This window comes from Chelonia mydas, chromosome 1 (genome assembly GCF_015237465.2).
Source record: "Chelonia mydas isolate rCheMyd1 chromosome 1, rCheMyd1.pri.v2, whole genome shotgun sequence".
In the NCBI taxonomy this organism is placed as follows: Eukaryota; Metazoa; Chordata; order Testudines; family Cheloniidae; genus Chelonia; species Chelonia mydas.
Window position 1 is genome coordinate 67,653,195 of NC_057849.1, and position 18,550 is coordinate 67,671,744.

At 44.1% G+C, this 18,550-nt stretch overlaps 1 protein-coding gene across 2 annotated transcripts in view; it reads right to left on the reverse strand.

Annotated features, from left to right (window-relative positions):
• DIAPH3 (diaphanous related formin 3) overlaps positions 1–18,068 on the reverse strand; it is a 528,591-nt gene extending 510,523 nt beyond the window's left edge. The window contains exon 1 of one of the 2 annotated variants that reach the window (XM_043533700.1): positions 17,393–18,068. In XM_043533700.1, coding sequence (XP_043389635.1) covers positions 17,393–17,545 — 153 coding nt within the window. In that variant the 5' untranslated portion in view covers positions 17,546–18,068. The remainder of the gene's footprint in view (positions 1–17,392) is intronic. The other variant, XM_043533705.1, reaches the window with a different exon arrangement.
• Between the last annotated feature and the right edge of the window lie 482 nt (positions 18,069–18,550).

An 18,550-nucleotide genomic window follows, 5' to 3' on the forward strand; every position in this document is an offset into this window, starting at 1 on the left:
TCCGCTGCGGGCCAGGACGGTTTGTTTACCTGCAGCATCCGCAGGTTCCACCGATCGCAGCTCCACTGGCCACGGTTCGCTGTTCCAGGCCAATGGTGGCTGCGGGAAGCGGAGTGGGCCGAGGGATGTGCTGGCCGCCACTTCCCACAGCCCACATCGGTGAACCGCGGCCAATGGAAGCTGCGATCAGCTGAACCTGCGCACGCTGCAGGTAAACAAACCGTCCCTGCCCGCCAGCGGATTTCACGGATGTTTTTAGTAAAAATCAGGGACAGGTCACAGGCTTCTGCAAATGTGTTTATTGCCCATGACCTTTCCATGACTTCTACTAAAAATATCCATGACAAAAATTTAACCTTAATAATGGCTACCAGAAACAACTTCCCATTAGGGAATGTTTAAAGGGATTGAACAAAAGAATAAATAAAATATCTTGAATAAAAGGGTTTGACAAACAGATGAATGTTCACCAGCAGAACTGTAGACTTCAGTGAAGACTGCAGATATCTAGCTTTCTTAAAAGTTAAGTATTAAGGAAGCTAACAGACACTTTGCTCACCCAGCCTAAAGAGTCCTAAGACCAACAATTTGCAGGCTAGGCACTTAAACAAAAAAAGTGAAAATACACCAAAATTCTTATACTACTTAAAATACAAAAGTATTCAAGATATCAGAAACTACATTTTAAAGAGCCATCAGCTTTTTGTAAGCAAGCCCCCAACACTAAGGGGGAAGGGAGAAAGGAATCAAGTACGAGTCATCTTGTGGGGAAGAACACCTTTGACCTTTTCACACCTTCAATAGATCCTTCACAGCTACTTCTGGATAAATTAATCAGAGGATGGCTGCTCACTGTCTTTGAAGTCTTCCAAATTAGGGGAAGAGAAGCATAGACAGACTGCTTACCATAGTCACAGATTGTGAATTTCTCCTGAACACTGAGTTTTACAGCTGGGTTTCGGTTTCGCTGACCTGGGAATTTAGTGGTTGTAGCTAGATACACAAGTCTGCAAGTCAGGATTTGGAGACCATTTAAATCAAGATTGTTGCGAGGGGCATCCGTTTTTCTGAATGTGCAAACAATATACCTAAAAAATTAAGAAGTCTAAGATGACTCATTTTCCAGGAGCCAGAGTTGTTTGTCTGACCTGTTCTCAGACTAACTCGAAACAAACCTTCTTGGTTGGGTCAATTCCAGATTATCCATTGGTAGCCAGACCCAAGACATGAAATTTTCAGGGTCAGGGAACAGATTTGGTCCCTGGAAATCAGATCTTTGCAGAAATCCTGGTAACCCAGAGACATGCAGTGCTAGACCCAACATTGATGTTGACTTAGAAGACAAAGTCAAGTTCCAAGTTTGCCAATTCTCTTAACAGAAACACTTCTCTTTTCCTTGTCACATGGAGATGAGCAAATCTCCAGGAAGAGATCAGAAAGTTTGTCTTCGACTCAACGTTAGCCTCAAGACCCCAGAGATAAGCAAGGATTGTGGTTTCTTAATGAAGATAGTTTGCCAAGAGAAGACATGGGATCCCATATATGCTCTCTTGCCTGCAGAGTGCTATTACCACAGTAAATTCTCAATGTCCAAGGAGTTCATGTCAGCCCAAACAATAGGAATTGACTGAAAAATAAGGTGGCTAGTCACAAGCCGAAGCAATCTCATGAACCAGTCAATGAGATGTCATCTCTGACACTGAAGGACGTGAAGTGCCTTTACTGATAACCATTTGAGCAACCCAGAAGCCTCTGGTATTTTAGGTACTGTTTCAGCCACTTCAGGTCCAACCTCCACCTTAATTGTTATCAAAAGATTGAGAGGGTAAGTACCCAAATAACCTGTAGAGCTGTTAAGAAGCCCAAGAGCATTAGAGCTATTTAGGCTAACTCCCAAAGGGAGTCAGACCTAAATACCACTGGGGATCAGGGCCACACTGGCTTATATTGCTCATTTGGAAAAAAGTATTACTGTATTTCATTGTTAGAAAAATAGTAATAGACATAAAAGTAAATCTTACATACCTTAAAAAAAAATATGGAGGTACCCAGGCCAAAAACTGGATTAAAGAGTTAAGTTCATATATCAGTAAGTGAAAAATTCAACATGCAACAGTTTAAAGCCATAAGTGACCTAGATTATTAATATAAAAGTTAAAGCTGCAAATACAAAGTTAAGGCTGTTCAGGATACCTTAGCTCTGCCCCTAAATCCTAAGTCAGTTTAAAGTCTTATGACTGCATTTTGTTCCATCTTCAACAGTTGAAGCTATTATGCTATATCCACTACAGAGCCAGCAGGTTTATTACAATATATTGGCATGTGGGGCATCTCCCCCAGTCCACATCAGCTGAGCTAGAGAAAATGGATCGAGAAGGTGGAGAGCAGTGTTACTCAGTTCAACTACCAGCCAGTAAAAAGATTCATAATGCCTGAAGTAGAGGAAAAGGAAGAAATATCTTGAGTTTGTGGTAGGACTGCAGACCAGGCTCAAAAGAAAGATAGGCTGAAAGTGAGCAGAAGGCTAGAGGGCAAGCCAGGCAGTAGGGAACTGGATTTGAAACTGGTGTGCTGATCTTTGTATTAGCTATTGCAACTCATTGTGCCTAGGATACTTGCACCATTATTTCTGGCAACCCCAGTAAGATAGTCCTGCTACTTACTCAGATCCCGCTATTGTATGGTAGAGCCTATTGCTCAGAGCCCGTGCAGGACTTGCTTCTGAGCTCCTGCTATACAGGGCCTGCAACTAGATTTCTACAAGACAGGTGTACCACAACAATTACGACACATTTCAGTTGAAGGGGTGGGTTACAATATGTGCCACCACTCTGCCAATTCCTTCTCTCAAAAGAAGGTAAAGCAAATATAATAATGGTTGTGACCTGTTTGCTTCCTTGCCTGAAGCCAAAAAGGACTTTCTCTGGATGAAGTGCAAGTTGGTGGCTGTGATGAAAGAAAAGACTTGTGGTTTGGAAGAACAAATACTTATGCTCTGGAGCATCAGGGAGTGAAGAACATTTGGAGAGTTTCACAAAGCATCACTGCACCAGAACCAAGAAAAGTCATGTCTCTGAATTACCAAGGAATTTAAAAAAAAAAAAATGTGGAAACTCGAGAGTAGCCTTAGTAGCTTATAACCACTGGCAAGAAGAGGACCAGGCAGCATTCTACACAGTTGGAAGCCAATGAGGATAGGTAGGTTGTGACCATCAGAGAAGACCAGGACCAATTCCACACAGCTAGAATTATCCAATCATTATTAGGTTCTTAACTATGGATATTGAACAGAAAAGACAGCTGTACAGGGCTCACACTGGAGAATGACTGCTCATCCCAACCCACGAGTCAATCAAGCATTCCTACCAAGATTTCGAGCCATTTGAGGAACACAGACTATTTTTGTGAGGTATTCTATGCTAGAAAGAAGTGGGAAGGGGGGTGATTTCCACAAGGGACAGATTGACAGCATGACAACATGCTGTCTTCCTGCATACAAGACACAAGACGTGACTAAGATTGGTTAGGCTTCTCAAGTTAGCATGCAAGAATCCATTGGTAGTGGCTATATTAACCCTAATGATACTTCAGATTTATAGACTACTTCAAAGAGCTTTGAAGAAGCTGAAGAAGAGGAACAGTCAACTTATCTTTTCTGAGATCCTTCTTGTCCCACAAGCGAAAAATTCTGGAAGTAAATCACTAGCTTGGTAGGAAATGTGAAGTAGAGGGCTATGTTTTTGTAAAAGATTATTCCATATTCTTCGGGGAGAGGGAGATGTACAATTTAGCTGACCTCCACCTCATCAAAAGGGGAACCAATCAGGCTAGCTAAACTAGTCAGGAAGGCATTGAACTACCAACAAAAGGGGAGGGTAAAAAGTGGAAACAAATGAGCACTCATTTAATACACACAAAAAATCAAGATGTTGAGAATAAAATAGTCAAGGCACCAAGGGATGTGAGGGGAAGAAATTCTTTAGTTACCTATACACCAAGGCTAGGAGCTGGAGCAATAAACAAGAGGAACTGGAATTGCTGATTTATGAGCATAAATTCAACCTAGTTGGTATTCTGAAAGCTGGTACAAAGATGTGCATGAGTGAAGTTAAACAATCACTGGCTATGACCTACTTAGGAAACACCAAGTGGACAAAAGCAGGACAGTGGCATTCTGTCAAAATTAGCATTACTCATTCCAAGTCACTGACAACTCAGGAAAAACATGCTAAAGCACAAGATGGGGCACTAGCTAGTTCTTCTACAGACCACTAAATCACCCGAGAGAACAAGACAACCAGCTCCTAAAGCACAGAGCTAAGGTGTAGGAAGAAAGCTGGGTGATCATTAGGGACTTCAGTTTGCTAGGCGACTGTGTACTGGTAGCACGTGACATCCTTGGAACTGCTAAAAATCATACATGACCATTTAAGTCAAGAAGTGTTCTGTCCAAAATTGGGAATTTCTACAGTAGAGCTCACTCTAAACAAATGAATTCCTCTTTAATCACAGTACTAAAAATTAGTGTTTGCTTTAGGTGCAAGCGATCCTAACTTGCTTACATTTGTTATCTGCCCACAAAATAAAGTCCAAACCACGAATGAGTATATATTTAGTGCTTTAAAAGGGCCAATTTCATAAAGCTGAAAACAATTATGAGCCAATTCAGCTGGGAGAAACAATTTAAGAAAAATGTGATTGATCACTGGGAATTCTTTAAGAATACTTTACTAGGTGCCCAAACACCCAGACTCTCCCAATCAAGAAAGAGGGACACACCGATTAAACACAACTACCTTAGAGGTGAAGTGAACGCAACTATAGAATGCATCCGATGAAGTGAGCTGTAGCTCACGAAAGCTTGTGCTCAAATAAATTTGTTAGTCTCTAAGGTGCCACAAGCCCTCCTTTTCTTTTTGCAGATACAGACTAACACAGCTGCTACTCTGAAAACTATAGAAATGTTTCCCACTTGTTACATATTCGTTTTTAACAAGGGAAGCTGATAGCTCCTAATTCATATAGAAAATTGATGAGATACACAAGAGCACACAAGGAGAGACCAGGAGAGAGGCCCTGGAAGCCAAATTTAGACTGCTAGGTAAGAGATTGAAGTCCAGAACCTCCATGGTAGCATTCTCTGAAATGCTTCTAGTTCCACACACAGGGCCAGTTAGACAGGCAGAACTGTAGGGTCTCAACATGTTGATAAGACAATGGTGTAGGGAGGAAGGGTTTAGATTTATTAGGAGCTGGGGAACCTTTGGGGAAAGGGGGAGCCTATACAGGAAGGATGGGCTCCACCTAAACCAAAATGGAACTGGATTCCTGGCACGTAAAATTAAAAAGGTCGTAAAGCAGTTTTTAAACTAACAGCTGGGGAAAAGCCGACAGGTGCGGAGGAGCAAGTGGTTCGGACAATGTAGCCCATAAAGCCAGCTTGCAAGCTTGCTATTGTGACGTATTACTGTGGCAATGTACATTGGTAAATTCTGGCTCCTTCTCAGGCTTACCACCTGAGGATTGTCCTTACCACACAACCCAAGGGTCATCTCACAACGTTCAACTCTTGAGTTTTCTAACCCTGTAGCCTGAATTGGGACAAGAACCTAAATATCTTCTGGTCAGATCATTGGCGACCCATAATAAACTAGCCCATAAATTCAGGTCAGAGACATCTCTTAGGGGAGGGTCTATTAATGGAGATTCTCTATACCCTATTAAGGTGGAGAGGATGGAAAACAATAAAATTTGGTTAGGATCTGAAGAAAAACAGTCAATTACATTACATAATGGCAGACAGCTAAAAAATGAATTTTTTTAAGTGCTTATATACAAATGCTAAAAGTCTAAATAAGATGGGTCAACTAGAGTGCCTCATCCTAAATGAGGATATTGATATAAAAGGCATGACACAAACTTGATAGAATGAGGATAATCAATGGGATATAGCAATACCAGGGTACAAAATATATCGGAAGGAAAGAATAGGTTGTGCTGGTGGGTGAGTGGCACTCTATGTGAAAGAAAGCATACAGTCAAATGTAGTAAAAAGAAAAAATCTTGAATGAACCCAGCTGTGCAATGGAATCTCTATGGTTAATAATTCCATGCTTGAATAAGAATATAGTGGTAGGGATATACTACTGACCACGATGGTGAGAGTGACTGTGAAATGCTCAGGGAGATTAGAGAAGCTATAAAAATAAAAAGCTCAATAATAATGGGGGATTTCAACTGTCCCAATATTGACTGGGTACATCTCACCTCAGGATGGGATACAGAGATAAAATTTCTTGACACATTAAATGATTGCTTCCTGGAGCACCTAGTGCCGGAACCCATAAGAGGAGAAGCATTTACTGATTTAGTCCTAAGTGAAGCACAGGATCTGGTCTAAGAAGTGACTATAGCTGAACTGCTTGGTAATAGTGACCATAACATAGTAAAATTTAACATCCCTGGTGGGGGAGGGGGCGACACGAAAGCATCCCACCACAGTAACATTTAATTTCAGAAAGGGGAACTACACAAAAATGAGGAAATTGGTTAAAACAGAAATTAAAAAGGTACTGTGCCAAAAGTGAAATCCCTGCAAGCTGCATGGAAACTTTTTAAAGACACCAGAATAAAGGCTCAATTTAAATGCACACCCCAAATTAAAAAACATAGTAAGAGAACCACAAAAGTGCCACCGTGGTTAATCAACAAAATAAAAAGCAGTCAGAGGCCTTTTCCCAGTTAGAGGAGAAAAGGCATCCTTTAAAAAGTGGAAGTTAAATCCTAGAGAGGAAAATAGAAAGGAGCATAAACTCTGGCAAGTGAAATATAAAAATATGATTAAGGAAGGCCAAAAAAGAATTTGAACAACAAGTAGCCAAAGACTCAAACAGCAAAAAACTTTTGCAAATACATCAGAGGCAGGAAGCCTGCTAAACAACCAGTGGGGCCACTGGACAATCAAGATGTTAAAGGAGCACTCAAGGAAGATAAGGCCATGCGAAAAACTAAACCAATTCTTTGCATCGATCTTCACGGCTGAGGATGTGAGTGAGATTCCCAAACCTAAACCATTCTTTTTAGGTAACAAATCTGAAGAACTGTCCCAGATTGAGGTATCATTAGAGAAGGTTTTGGAACAAACTGCTATCTAAACAGTAATAAGTCACCAGGACTAGATGGTATTCACCCAACAGTCCTGAAGGAACTCAAATGTGAATTTGAAGAACTAGTAACTGTGGTATGTAACCTACCACTTAAATCAGCTTCTATATCAGATGACTGGAGGATAGCTACTATGACACCAAATTTTTAAAAAGGCTGCAGAGTGTATCTTGACAATTACAGGCTGAGAAGCCTGACTTCAGTACCACATAAACTGGTTGCAACTGTAGTAAAGAACATAGATGAACATGGAAGAGTCAACATGGTTTTGTAAAGGGAAATCATGCCTCATCAATCTACAAAAATTCTTTGAGGCAGTCAACAAGCACGTGGACAAGGGGGATCCAGTGGATGTAGTGTACTTAGATTTTCAGAAAGCCATTGACAAGGTTCCTCACCAGGACTTGAAACAGGAATTAATACAGTGAAGTCCTATAGCCTGTAGTATGCACAGGGTCAGACTAGATTATGAGCCAATCCCTTCTGACCTAAAAAAAAAAAATAGCAATAATAATAATCTACAATTAAAGTGGGTAGATCTGATGAGCAACAATATGTTCTTTTTTTACAGCACTTTATGAAACGGTACTTTAAAAACATGATTGTTAGTCTGACAACATTTTCTACCTTTGATTTCTAATTTGCAGCCTTAACATGTAGTTAATGTAGGGTTTTGAAATGGAAACATACACCACCCTGTCCGAAGCATTTATTTGGAAGGCAGTCTGGAAGAAGTGATTAAAGGTTGAGTTACACTGACATGATTGTTACTATGTAGTAACAGTCTGCAGGAATACACAAGTGTGTTCATTTGAATTAGATATAAAAAGGCAATTTTGAATTAAATTTATAAAGAATGTGTAGAAAGACATTAAAATGCAGTGACAAAATTTCATGTCATAAACCAGAGTATTAATTCAAGCCAACAATGATAACGAAGAATTATGGAATTCCACAAAACTGCAATGAGGTGTTCTAGGTAACATCTGTTCAGTAATCATTCCTATAAAATAGATTAATTTAGATTCAAGATTTTACACTGCAGTATCTCCAACACTAATTCAGTTGCTTCATAATTAGAGATATTTATATCGCGAAGAAAAAAAATCATTTGGATCCAAACACAAAGAGGCCATTTAGTCTCATCTGTAAGATTGCTTCATAAATTTCCAGACATTCTGAACATTAAAGTGTCATTCTGCTTTTTCCAGCAAAAAAGTCGGCGCAAATGAGAAATTATTCATAATTCACATGAACACTGCAGACTGACAATTGCTGAAGACTGGTCAAAAGTGCACTCTGAAATCAATCCAACTTCCACTGAAGTGAGTGGAAGTGGTCCCATTGATTTCAGTTAGAAACAGATATTTCCTTTTGAAGGTTAAAGTTTATATGTGAAAAGACTCCGGGCATGTCTACGCTACAGTGGCACAGCTACAGCACGACAGCCAAGCTACCATCACACTCTAGTGGGGACATTTCCTACAGCCACAGAAGGATTCCCCCCACAACTCCCAGTCAAGCTAGATTATCCACCTCTCCAAGAGACAGCAACCAGGTCAACAGAACATCCTTCTGTCCACCTACCTACATCTACACCAGGGGCTAGGTCAACCTACCTACAGTGCTCAGGGTGCACAACTTTTCACAGCCCTGAGCAACAGGTCAGCCTATATCTTAGGTGTAGGCCAGGCTTCAGTGCCAGCAAGCAGCAATTAAAAACTGTTTAAACATCAGCAGCAATAAGCCAGTTGCAGAGTCACACGGCAGCAGCAAAGCTCAGTTTCCCCACATACACAATTTCAGGGTGGAAGGTGAATCCACCTCTCAACTCTGAGGCCGTGTCTACACTAGTTTTGTCAGTAAAAGGCAACTTTTGCCAACAAAGTAGTGGAGGTGTACACATTACAATGCTACTTTCGTCATCAAAACTCTATTTTGTTGGCAAAATAAAACTGCCTCGACAAGTGGCATAGAGCTTCCTATGACAAAGTTAAAGCGACAAAGCAGCAGCGTAGACACTGCCATTTGTTATGTCACCATAACTGGCTTCCCCCAGTAGCCCACTCTGCTCACTGTTTTGAACTCGGCTGCACTGTATACAGCTACGCAGGCATGCCCTCCTCCCATTTCAAAGCTCTGGGAAGTTCTGACAGCTGAGCATGCCAAACAGGAAATCACTAACTCAGAATCCTGCTCTCCCCAGGCAATAGGAACATAGAGGCAATCAGGCGGCTGCTGCTGGGGGGGCAGAACTGCTATACTGTACAGAGCCAGGGAGGGAGGCAGTGGCTGATGTGGGGGTGTCACTCTCCCCGCCTCAGGACTGGTTACTTTCCACCGCTGTGAACTTAGAGACAGCATGCCGACACACTCCCCCACCACACACAGTTTCTCTAAGGGCATGGCCACACTTGCAGATGTAGAGTGCTTTGTGTTAAACCCACCTTCATAGAGCGCAGTAGGGAAAGTGCTGCAATCTGTCCACACTGACAGCTACAAGTGCACTGGCGTGGCCACATTAACAGCTCTTGCAACAGCCACAGAGAGCAGTGCATTCTGGTAGCTATCCCAGCATGCAAGTGGCTGCAATGTGCTTTTCAAATAGGGGTGGGGTGGAGTATGTTGTGTCTATGTGGGGGGGAGAGAGTGGGTTCGGGGAGCTGAAAGCATGTCAGCATGCTGTCTTGTAAGTTCAGACAGCAGCAGACCCTCTCTCACTCACACAGCATTCCACAGTAATGGTTGCTTTGTCTCGGAGCAGATAAGCATGCCGGCTGTCAGAAACTGAGCCTTCAAAGAGCATATCCGTATTCCTACAGCAAGTTCAAAACAATGAGAAGAGTGGCCACTTGACTTAAGGGGATTATGGCATGTTTCTGGAGGCTGATCAGAGTGCAGCAATGCAACACCTCGTCCATACTGGCACCACAGTGCTCCAGCGGAGGCGCAGCAAACGTTATTCCACTCGCCACAGTGGAGTACCAGCAGTGCTGTAGCTGCAGAGTCAGAGCGCTCTACGTGCCTTGCGAGTGTGGACGGGTAGTGAGCTGTGTCTCCCCCCGCGCACGCGCACACACCCCCCATCACATACTCTCCCCACTTCACACTTGAGTTGAAAAGCAGCCAGCAATCTAGTAGGATGCCCATGGAACAATGGGATTGAGAAACCTGCTTCATGTGATGCTGTACCTGCCCCACAAGGCATTGCAAAGCATTCTGCAGCCAGTTGCACAGTGGTGTAGCTACCCACAGCGCCCTGCTCTCTGTCGCTGCAAGAGCTGATAGCATGGATGTGCTCTGCCGACACAAGGAGCATAGCGTGGACATGCAACAGCGGTTTAATTAAAGCAGCTTAACTTTTGTCAACAAAACTCTGTCCTGAGTCTTCGCTGACCAAGAACAAACGGTCAGTCAGATGCAGTGGAGACTAAAGGTAGTGGTGTGTTAAAGGGACATTCATTCCAAAGTCTTTCACATTGCAAGGTGGGAAACTGCAACGAAGGATGCTGCCCAACATACTGTGGTGTGGGTGTTTGCTTATGGTCACATGCTTGTCAATTGTGGGGTTTTCATAAATTAATCCTGGGTTCCCTTTCCTTTTTAATAAAAGTTTTCTTTTGTTATCCTACAGACTCAGTGCTTGCAAATGGGCAAGTATTGTTTCTTAGAGAGGCACCACGATGATGTTTACGTTTCCCAAATTACAGGGTGGGGCATGAGCCAGTTCTGTTTTGCTTTGTTAAGAGGCACCCCTAGATATTGAACCTGGCCTTGTTGCTGCTGACACCACCTGGCAGAAGGGTTATACCTGCACAACAACTTGATAATCGTTAAGCTGCTGGTGTACTGAGACCACAACCTATCATACTGACCAATATTATCTCACTGTTTCCTTGTACTCCTCCGTCTGTATCCATTTGTTGTGTCTTGTCTCGTAAGCTTTTGGGGGAAGGGACCATCTTTTTGTTCTATGTTTGTACATTGCCTAATGCAATGGGGCCCTGGTTCATGACTAAGGCCCCTTGGCACTATGATAAATATTAAGGTACGGAGATTTTGGAACACAGAACTCCAATCTGAATAATTTTTAAAAAGTCTATTCCAACCAAAATCCGAAACCAGGTGCACATAGTAGCAACATCCAAGCATATTAATTACATGATTCTTTTTCTTACTTCCCTCTGGGCACAAGTTACAGTTTAAGTTTAGTATTCAAGTATATGGAATATTTTGCACTTAATTTTAGCACTAAAAAGTCTGTGTATACACTAAGATCCATATGCTTTCACTAGTTAGATTCAAGAAATACTACAAAAAACAGTCCACAAATCAGATATTTGGTACATAAAAAAAGCAATCATAAAAAACCAAATATCAAAATATTTATCACAACTCCTAAAACGCAAATTTAGCTAATAAATTTCATTTAGATTATAAGCTCTTCGGGGCAGAACTGTCTTCCTTCATATTTGTTCAGCACCCATCATAAAGAGCCTTGATAAAAATAAAAGTTTCTGGGCATCACGCTATACTATTTGAAGGACTGACAATTCTTGCTGCAAATTAAATATTTGGACCTCTTACTAGTTTAATGCTCCACAAAGTACATACAGTCACCCCTGCCCCCAACAAAACACCTAAAAAGTGGTTCTATCATGAGACCTGACCCTCCTGATGTTGTCATAGCTGTTCATCTCAGGGAAAAAGCTAAAAGCAATGAACATTTGTTCCTCTTATCACTGAGAAACCAATTCAACGAAGACAGCGAGTGGCATTCTAATCTGCTTGTGCATCAGAGTGAAATACTGCCTTCAATAATACCTGTATGATTGCAAGAAGAATTTGGCTGACACTTGACTTTCAAATACCCTATATATAAGCAATTTTACCACATTCTGAAACTAAGCAAGGTTAATGTGAAAGTTACTTACACAAAAATGAAACTTCATAATGCTTGTCTTTTTAAAAAGCATCACTTTCAGACTACAACTATACTGTAATCAACCTGCTGGCTTGTTTTCACCCCTCCCCAACCGCCAAGCTGTAATGATATAATCAGGAAGGAAACACTCCACACCACATTCCAGCTGGGACTATTCTTCCCAGCATGTGTAGACAAACATGTTAGTTGTGCTCAAGCTAGCATGCTGGAAATAGCAATGCAGCTGAAAGTAGCACGGGTGGCAGCTCAATCTAAGCACCTGAGTAAAAAACCTGCCTTGACCCACTTGGTACATACTCAGGTGGCTATCCCAGGCCACCACCCATGCTACCTCTAACCACCCTGCTGTTTTCAGCACACCAGCTTAGGTCTGTTTACCTGTGCTCAGAAGCATGGTCCTAGCTGCAGTGTAGGCACACCTTAAAAAAAGCACTGGGTTACCTAGTTTACCATCCGCCCAATAAAGAGCTCCATAATCCCTACCGTAGAGGAGAAGGAAGTAACATTCTGAGGTCAGAAGGGATCAGCCTGGCAAAGAACCAGAAGCAGCAGCTGATCAGGAGCTTGGTGTAGAAGTCTGGGAACCAACTGTGGAGCAAAAGATGAGTAGCAGGCAGCCTGAGAGCTGGGACTAGAAAACAGAGCCAGTCAAAGAAGTAGCCTTATTTCTGGCATAGAATACATGGAGAGCCCTACCAACTTCACGGCCATAAAAAACATCACGGACCACGAAATCTGGTTTTCCCCATGTGAAGTCTGGTCTTTTATGTGCTTTTACCCTGTACTATACAGGAGACCAACATTTCTCAAATAGTGGGTACTGACCCAAAAGGGAGTTGCAGGGGGTCACAAAGTTATTTTAGGGGGCTTGCAGTATTGCCACCCTCACTTCTGCAATTACTTCAAAAGCCGGGCAGCCAGAGGGCAGCGGCTGTTGGCCAGGTGCCCAGCTCTAAAGGCGGTGCCTCTGCCAGCAGCAGCGCAGAAGTAAGGGTGGCAATACCATACCATGCTATCCTTACTTCTGAGCTGCTGCTGGCGGTGGCTCTGCCTTCAGAGCTGCTTAGCTCTAAAGGCAGCACCGCAGCCAGCAGCACTGCAGAAGTTAGGAAACACTTAGAAGTAAGGAAAGGCAGTACCGCAACCCCCACTATAATAACCTTGTGAACCTGCACAACTCCTTTTTGGGTCAGGACCCTTACAATTACAACACCATGAAATTTCATATTTCAATAGCCAAAATCATGAAATTTACAATTTTTAAAAACCTCCTCTGACCATGAAATTGACCAAAATGGACCGTGAATTTGATAGGGCCCTACATATATGGGATGACTGCACTTATGGACAGCAAATCAGTGCAAAAGGGTTACAATGAGGAATCTGTGCCAATATACTGGACTCCCCCTAGGTACTGTATTAGGGATCATTTGTTGATAGTTTTAACTGTTAGAAGTAGTTGTCTGGGGTACTTGCAGCTTTTATTTCTAGCAGCACTAATAAAGTAAAATGGAGAATTCTTGCTGCAGTCCTCAGCTGAATCCAAAGCTCTGATCAACTGTATTCAGTATTATACAGCCCCATTCTCTGTTGAATCATGCAACTCCCCCATCATTTCTTTAAAATCATACTTAATGACTCACTATGTGTTCACAAAGTTTTGATTTCTGAGCAAGTTGTGACCATGACTAAGATCAGATGAACAGTTAAAATCAATTTATGAAAGAGTAAATCCTAAAGTGCTCTTTTACAACTGTAAAAAAAGAATGAGTACTTGTGGCACCTTAGAGACTAACAAATTTATTTGAGCATAAGCTTTCGTGGGTTAAAACCCACTTCATCGGATGCACGCAAGGGAAAATACAGTAGCAAGATATACACACACGCACACAAAAGTGGGTGTTGCCATACAAACTATAAAAAGAGTGATTGAAGTGGGCCATTATCAGCAGGAGAAAAAAAACCTTTTGTAGTGATAATCAGGATGCCCCATTTCCAACAGTTGACAAGAAGGTGAGAGTAACAGTTGGGGGCGGGGGGAATAAGCATGGGGAAATAGTTTTACTTTGTGTAATGACCCATCCACTCCCAGTCTTTATTCAAGCCTAATTTAATTTAATGGTGTCCAGTTTGCAAATTAATTCCAATTCAGCAGTCTCTCGGAGTATGTTTTTGAAGTTTTTTTGTTGTAATATTGCAACTTTTAGGTCTGTAATCGAGTGACCAGGGAGACTGAAGTGTTCTCTGACTGGTTTTTGAATGTTATAATTCTTGACATCTGATTTAGGTCCATTTATTCTTTTACGTAGAGACTGTCCACTTTGGCCAATGTACATGGCAGAGGGGCATTGCTGGCACATGATGTGCATATATATCACATTGGTAGATGTGCAGGTGAACGAGCCTCTGATAGTGTGGCTGATGTGATTAGGTCCTATGATGGTGTCCCCTGAATAGATATGTGGACAGAGTTGGCAAGAGGCTTTGTTGCAAGGACAGGTTTTTGGGTTAGTGTTTTTGTTGAGTGGTTGCTGGTGAGTATTTGCTTCAGGTTGGGGGGCTGTCTGTAAGCAAGGACTGGCCTGTCTCCCAAGATCTGTGAGAGGTGAGGGATGGTCCTTCAGGATAGGTTGTAGATCCTTGATGATGCACTGGAGAGGTTTTAGTTGGGGGCTGAAGGTGACGGCTAGTGGCGTTCTGTTACTTTCTTTGTTGGGCCTGTCCTGTAGTAGGTGACTTCTGGGTAGTCTTACAACTACAATACCTACCTGCTGAAGTGAAGAAACAGATTGACAGAGCCAGAAGAGTACCCAGAGGTCACCTACTACAGGACAGACCCAACAAAAAGTAACAGAACACCAGTAGCCATCACAGATTCCAACGAGAGACAGCTGAATTGGAATTAATTTACAAACTGGACACCATTAAATTAGGCTCAAATAAAGACTGGGAATGGATGGGTCATTACACAAAGTAAAACTATTTCCCCATGCTTATTCCCCCCCCCCCCCCCCCCCCCCCCCCGGTTACTCTCACCTTCTTGTCAACTGTTGGAAATGGGGCATCCTGATCACTACAAAAAGGTTTTTTTCTACTGCTGATAATAGCTTACCTTAATTGATCACTCTCATTATAGTGTGTATGGCAACACCCATTTTTTCATGCTCTCTCTCTATGTATATAGATATATATTATATATGTATCTTCCTACTGTATTTTCCACCTCATGCATCCAATGAAGTGGGTTTTAGCCCACGAAAGCTTATGCTCAAATAAATTTGTTAGTCTCTAAGGTGCCACAAGTACTCCTCGTTCTTTTTGCTGATACAGACTAACACGGCTACCACTCTGAAACCTTTTACAACTGTGTTTTTGATACCATTAGATATACAAGATTAAAAACTGTGGGAGACAAGTTGAGAAAAGAAGACTTCTGTATCAAGAAAGGACATTAAATAGCTGTCTTAAAAAATATGAAGTCCAGTCCAAAATCATAGTGAACAAGATACAGTCTATTATCCTTTCCTTCTATGATGATTATGATGAGAAAAATAATATTTTTAGTCATGTCAAAATAACTCACCCTGTGAAAGTAAATTTTTTACAGAGGATTTTTAGATAGTATAAGGAATTCAGAGTTTGAAATTAAAGAAATTACCAGATGTACAGGAATACCAGGTACAAGTTAGCCCTGACCCAACTGTAAAGTCAGTCAGATAATTAATGAGTATAACAAAATTGGTTAGACACTCACTAACTAGAGCAGTGGTCAACAACCTGTCAATCGCTATCGACTGGTCAATCCTAGAGGATCTCCCAGTCAATCGCGATCTCCGGCAGCATAGTGTGGCTGCAGCTAAGGCAGACTCCCTGCCCACCCCGGCCCTACGCCACTCCCGGAAGCGGCCAACACAGCACTCTGTACCCCCTCATACACCCCAACACTCTGCCCCAGCCCAGAGCTCCCTCCTGCACTCAAACTACCTCCTAGACCTTGCACCCCAGCACCCTGTCCCAGGCTCAGCACAGAGCCCCCTCCCATGCTGCAAACCCCTCGGCCCCAGCCCAGAGCCCACATCCCCTCCCAAATGCCAACCCACTGCCCCAGCCTAGTGCAAGTGAGTGAGGGTGGGGGAGAACAAGCCGGGGGGGGAGGGAGGAGGGAGGGAAATGGAGTGGGAAGGGGTAGATCCTGGGTTGCCCTTCGATTCCAAAAGTGATCTTGGGCATAAAATGGTTGGAGACCACTGAACTAGAGGATGAAATCTACTAGCCAGAAAACAAAAATCTCCCTCACCAGCAAAATCTACCAGATTAACTTTTCTACATAGACTAGTAGTTATGTGAATATAGTTAGACATGGGTAACACTCCCTATGCACATTCTTACTCAAGTTCTTTTGTTCATTTCATTTAGTTTAGCTAAAACACCTTTCCAAGCAATATGAACTAAACAGGAAAAAAACTCAACAAAATAAAAATGTCTGGGGTGTGAGATATACTCGTATAACTCGTTGATTTAAATTCACACTTCAGGTTATACACAAAAAAAAAAAAAACACTGTTCTATGAAGACCACACCTAACTTTAATACCTTTCTGAGAGATCCTGCCCACACCTAACAGCTGGGAAACACTAGATGCTGTGGTTCCTAAAAAGGCTTCCTTAACCCAACTCTCTTTTACTATCAGATTGTGGCTATCAAGAGTGCCCTATCTGAACTCCTTCTTAAATTACCCCATTACACACTGCCTTCTAGGTACCACTTTTGATTTCTTTAATTGTCCATGAACTGCCAGCAGCTCCTGATGCCTTCTGCATCAGTAGATCAGAAACACTGGTATTTAAGTTTGTGACAGTAAACCCAGTTTATAGGAGCCCCGAGGTCCCCAGTAAACAAAATATCCTTCGACACATACAATATGAATGTAAAGGAAGACTGCCAACGTCAATCGTTGTTTTCAGACAGTTCTCTCTCTTCCAATTTTAAAACTGACTCCAGCTGCTGGCGTTTCAAGAGCCCACCTTTGCTCCGGGGCCAGCTCGGGAGGAAAGGCAGCCACCGGGCCCCCGGGGCCAGGGAGGGGCAGCACCGCCAGCCCTTGGTGTTCAGCGTCTGACACACCCAGGCGCCCTGGGGCTGAGCTGACCGGGCAAGGCCGGGATTTGCTTCCTGCCCCACTGTCTAGGGCAGCGGCCGCAGCCCTGTGCGCGCAGCGGCCCGGGAGCCCGTTACACTCCCCGGCTCCCGGGCGCGGGCCGCTACTGGCCGCCTCACACTTACAAATTTGGGTTTCCTGCCGTCCACAGCCGCGTCCTCCGGGCCTGGCCCGCTCCCCGCGCCGGGCGGCACCTTCCTGCGAAGCAGCTTGTTCTCCCGGCCCCCCCGGGCAGGCGGCGGCGGCGACGAGTCGCTGTAGCGCTGCGGCGGCTCCATGGCAAGGGGCGCGGAGCCCGCGTTGGTCTTTTTCCCGGGCAGGTCGCGGGGGGGGCGGGGGGGGCACTGACTGGCCCAGGCCGGCGGATCCGGGGCTCTCCCCTGCTGGCGCCGCTGGCCGCGCCCGGCGCGTGTCTGTAATTAGAGCGGCTTAGCGGGGCGGCGCGGGGGGGCTCGGGGTAAAGCCGCCGCCTCGGCCCGGCCGCGGATTTAGCCGGGAAGCTCCTCTAATCTCGGCCGCCTCCGGCTGCTCGCTCTGCGCCAGCAGCCGCCCGAGCTGCCCTGGCGCCGGCGTGCGGAGAAGGAAAATCCGGCTGTGCCGCAACCCGCTTCTCCAGGGCGGCTCTCCCCACCGTGTCCGAATAGTCCCGCCACTGGCAGGCCCGCCCCCTCGATCCCGAACTACCCAATCCGAAGCCGAGGGCGTGAAGGTCTGCTTTACGATTGGTTGGACCGTCTGTCAATCCCTGCCAGTCAGCTGTTTCCCCGGCGAGGCTGAACCAGCGGCGTTCTTCGAACCACAGGGCGGCCCCAGCCGGACTACATTTCCCGCGAAGCAACGCGGCGACCGCCACGCGGGGAATAGTTGGCATTGCATGCTGGGAACTGTAGTCGCCGTCCGTGTGTCGCCTGTGGGTGGAGTGTCTCCCAGCCACGCAGGGAGGGATTGGTGTACCCAGCAGAATTTGGGGCAGGAAACCGGGGCTGAGCGCTCTCATTCCTCGGGGGGCCGTCAGCTTACTGGCGAGTCACGCTGACGTTATGACAAGGAGAGAGAAGTGAGGAGTGTGTGAAGTGAAACTAAATATGCGTCCCCACGCACTGTCAACATAGGAACCAGTATAGAGAAAAACTAGCAGCCCCATTTCACTCCAGCTGCATTCGTCATTATAATGGTCCTTGCAAGTTGCCAGAGCAGGTCCCTGAGCTGACCAGATAGTATGCGCCTCTGGTATAGCAGTTTATCCCAGAGGTGCTGAAGCAATTTGTATAATAGGGGTGCTG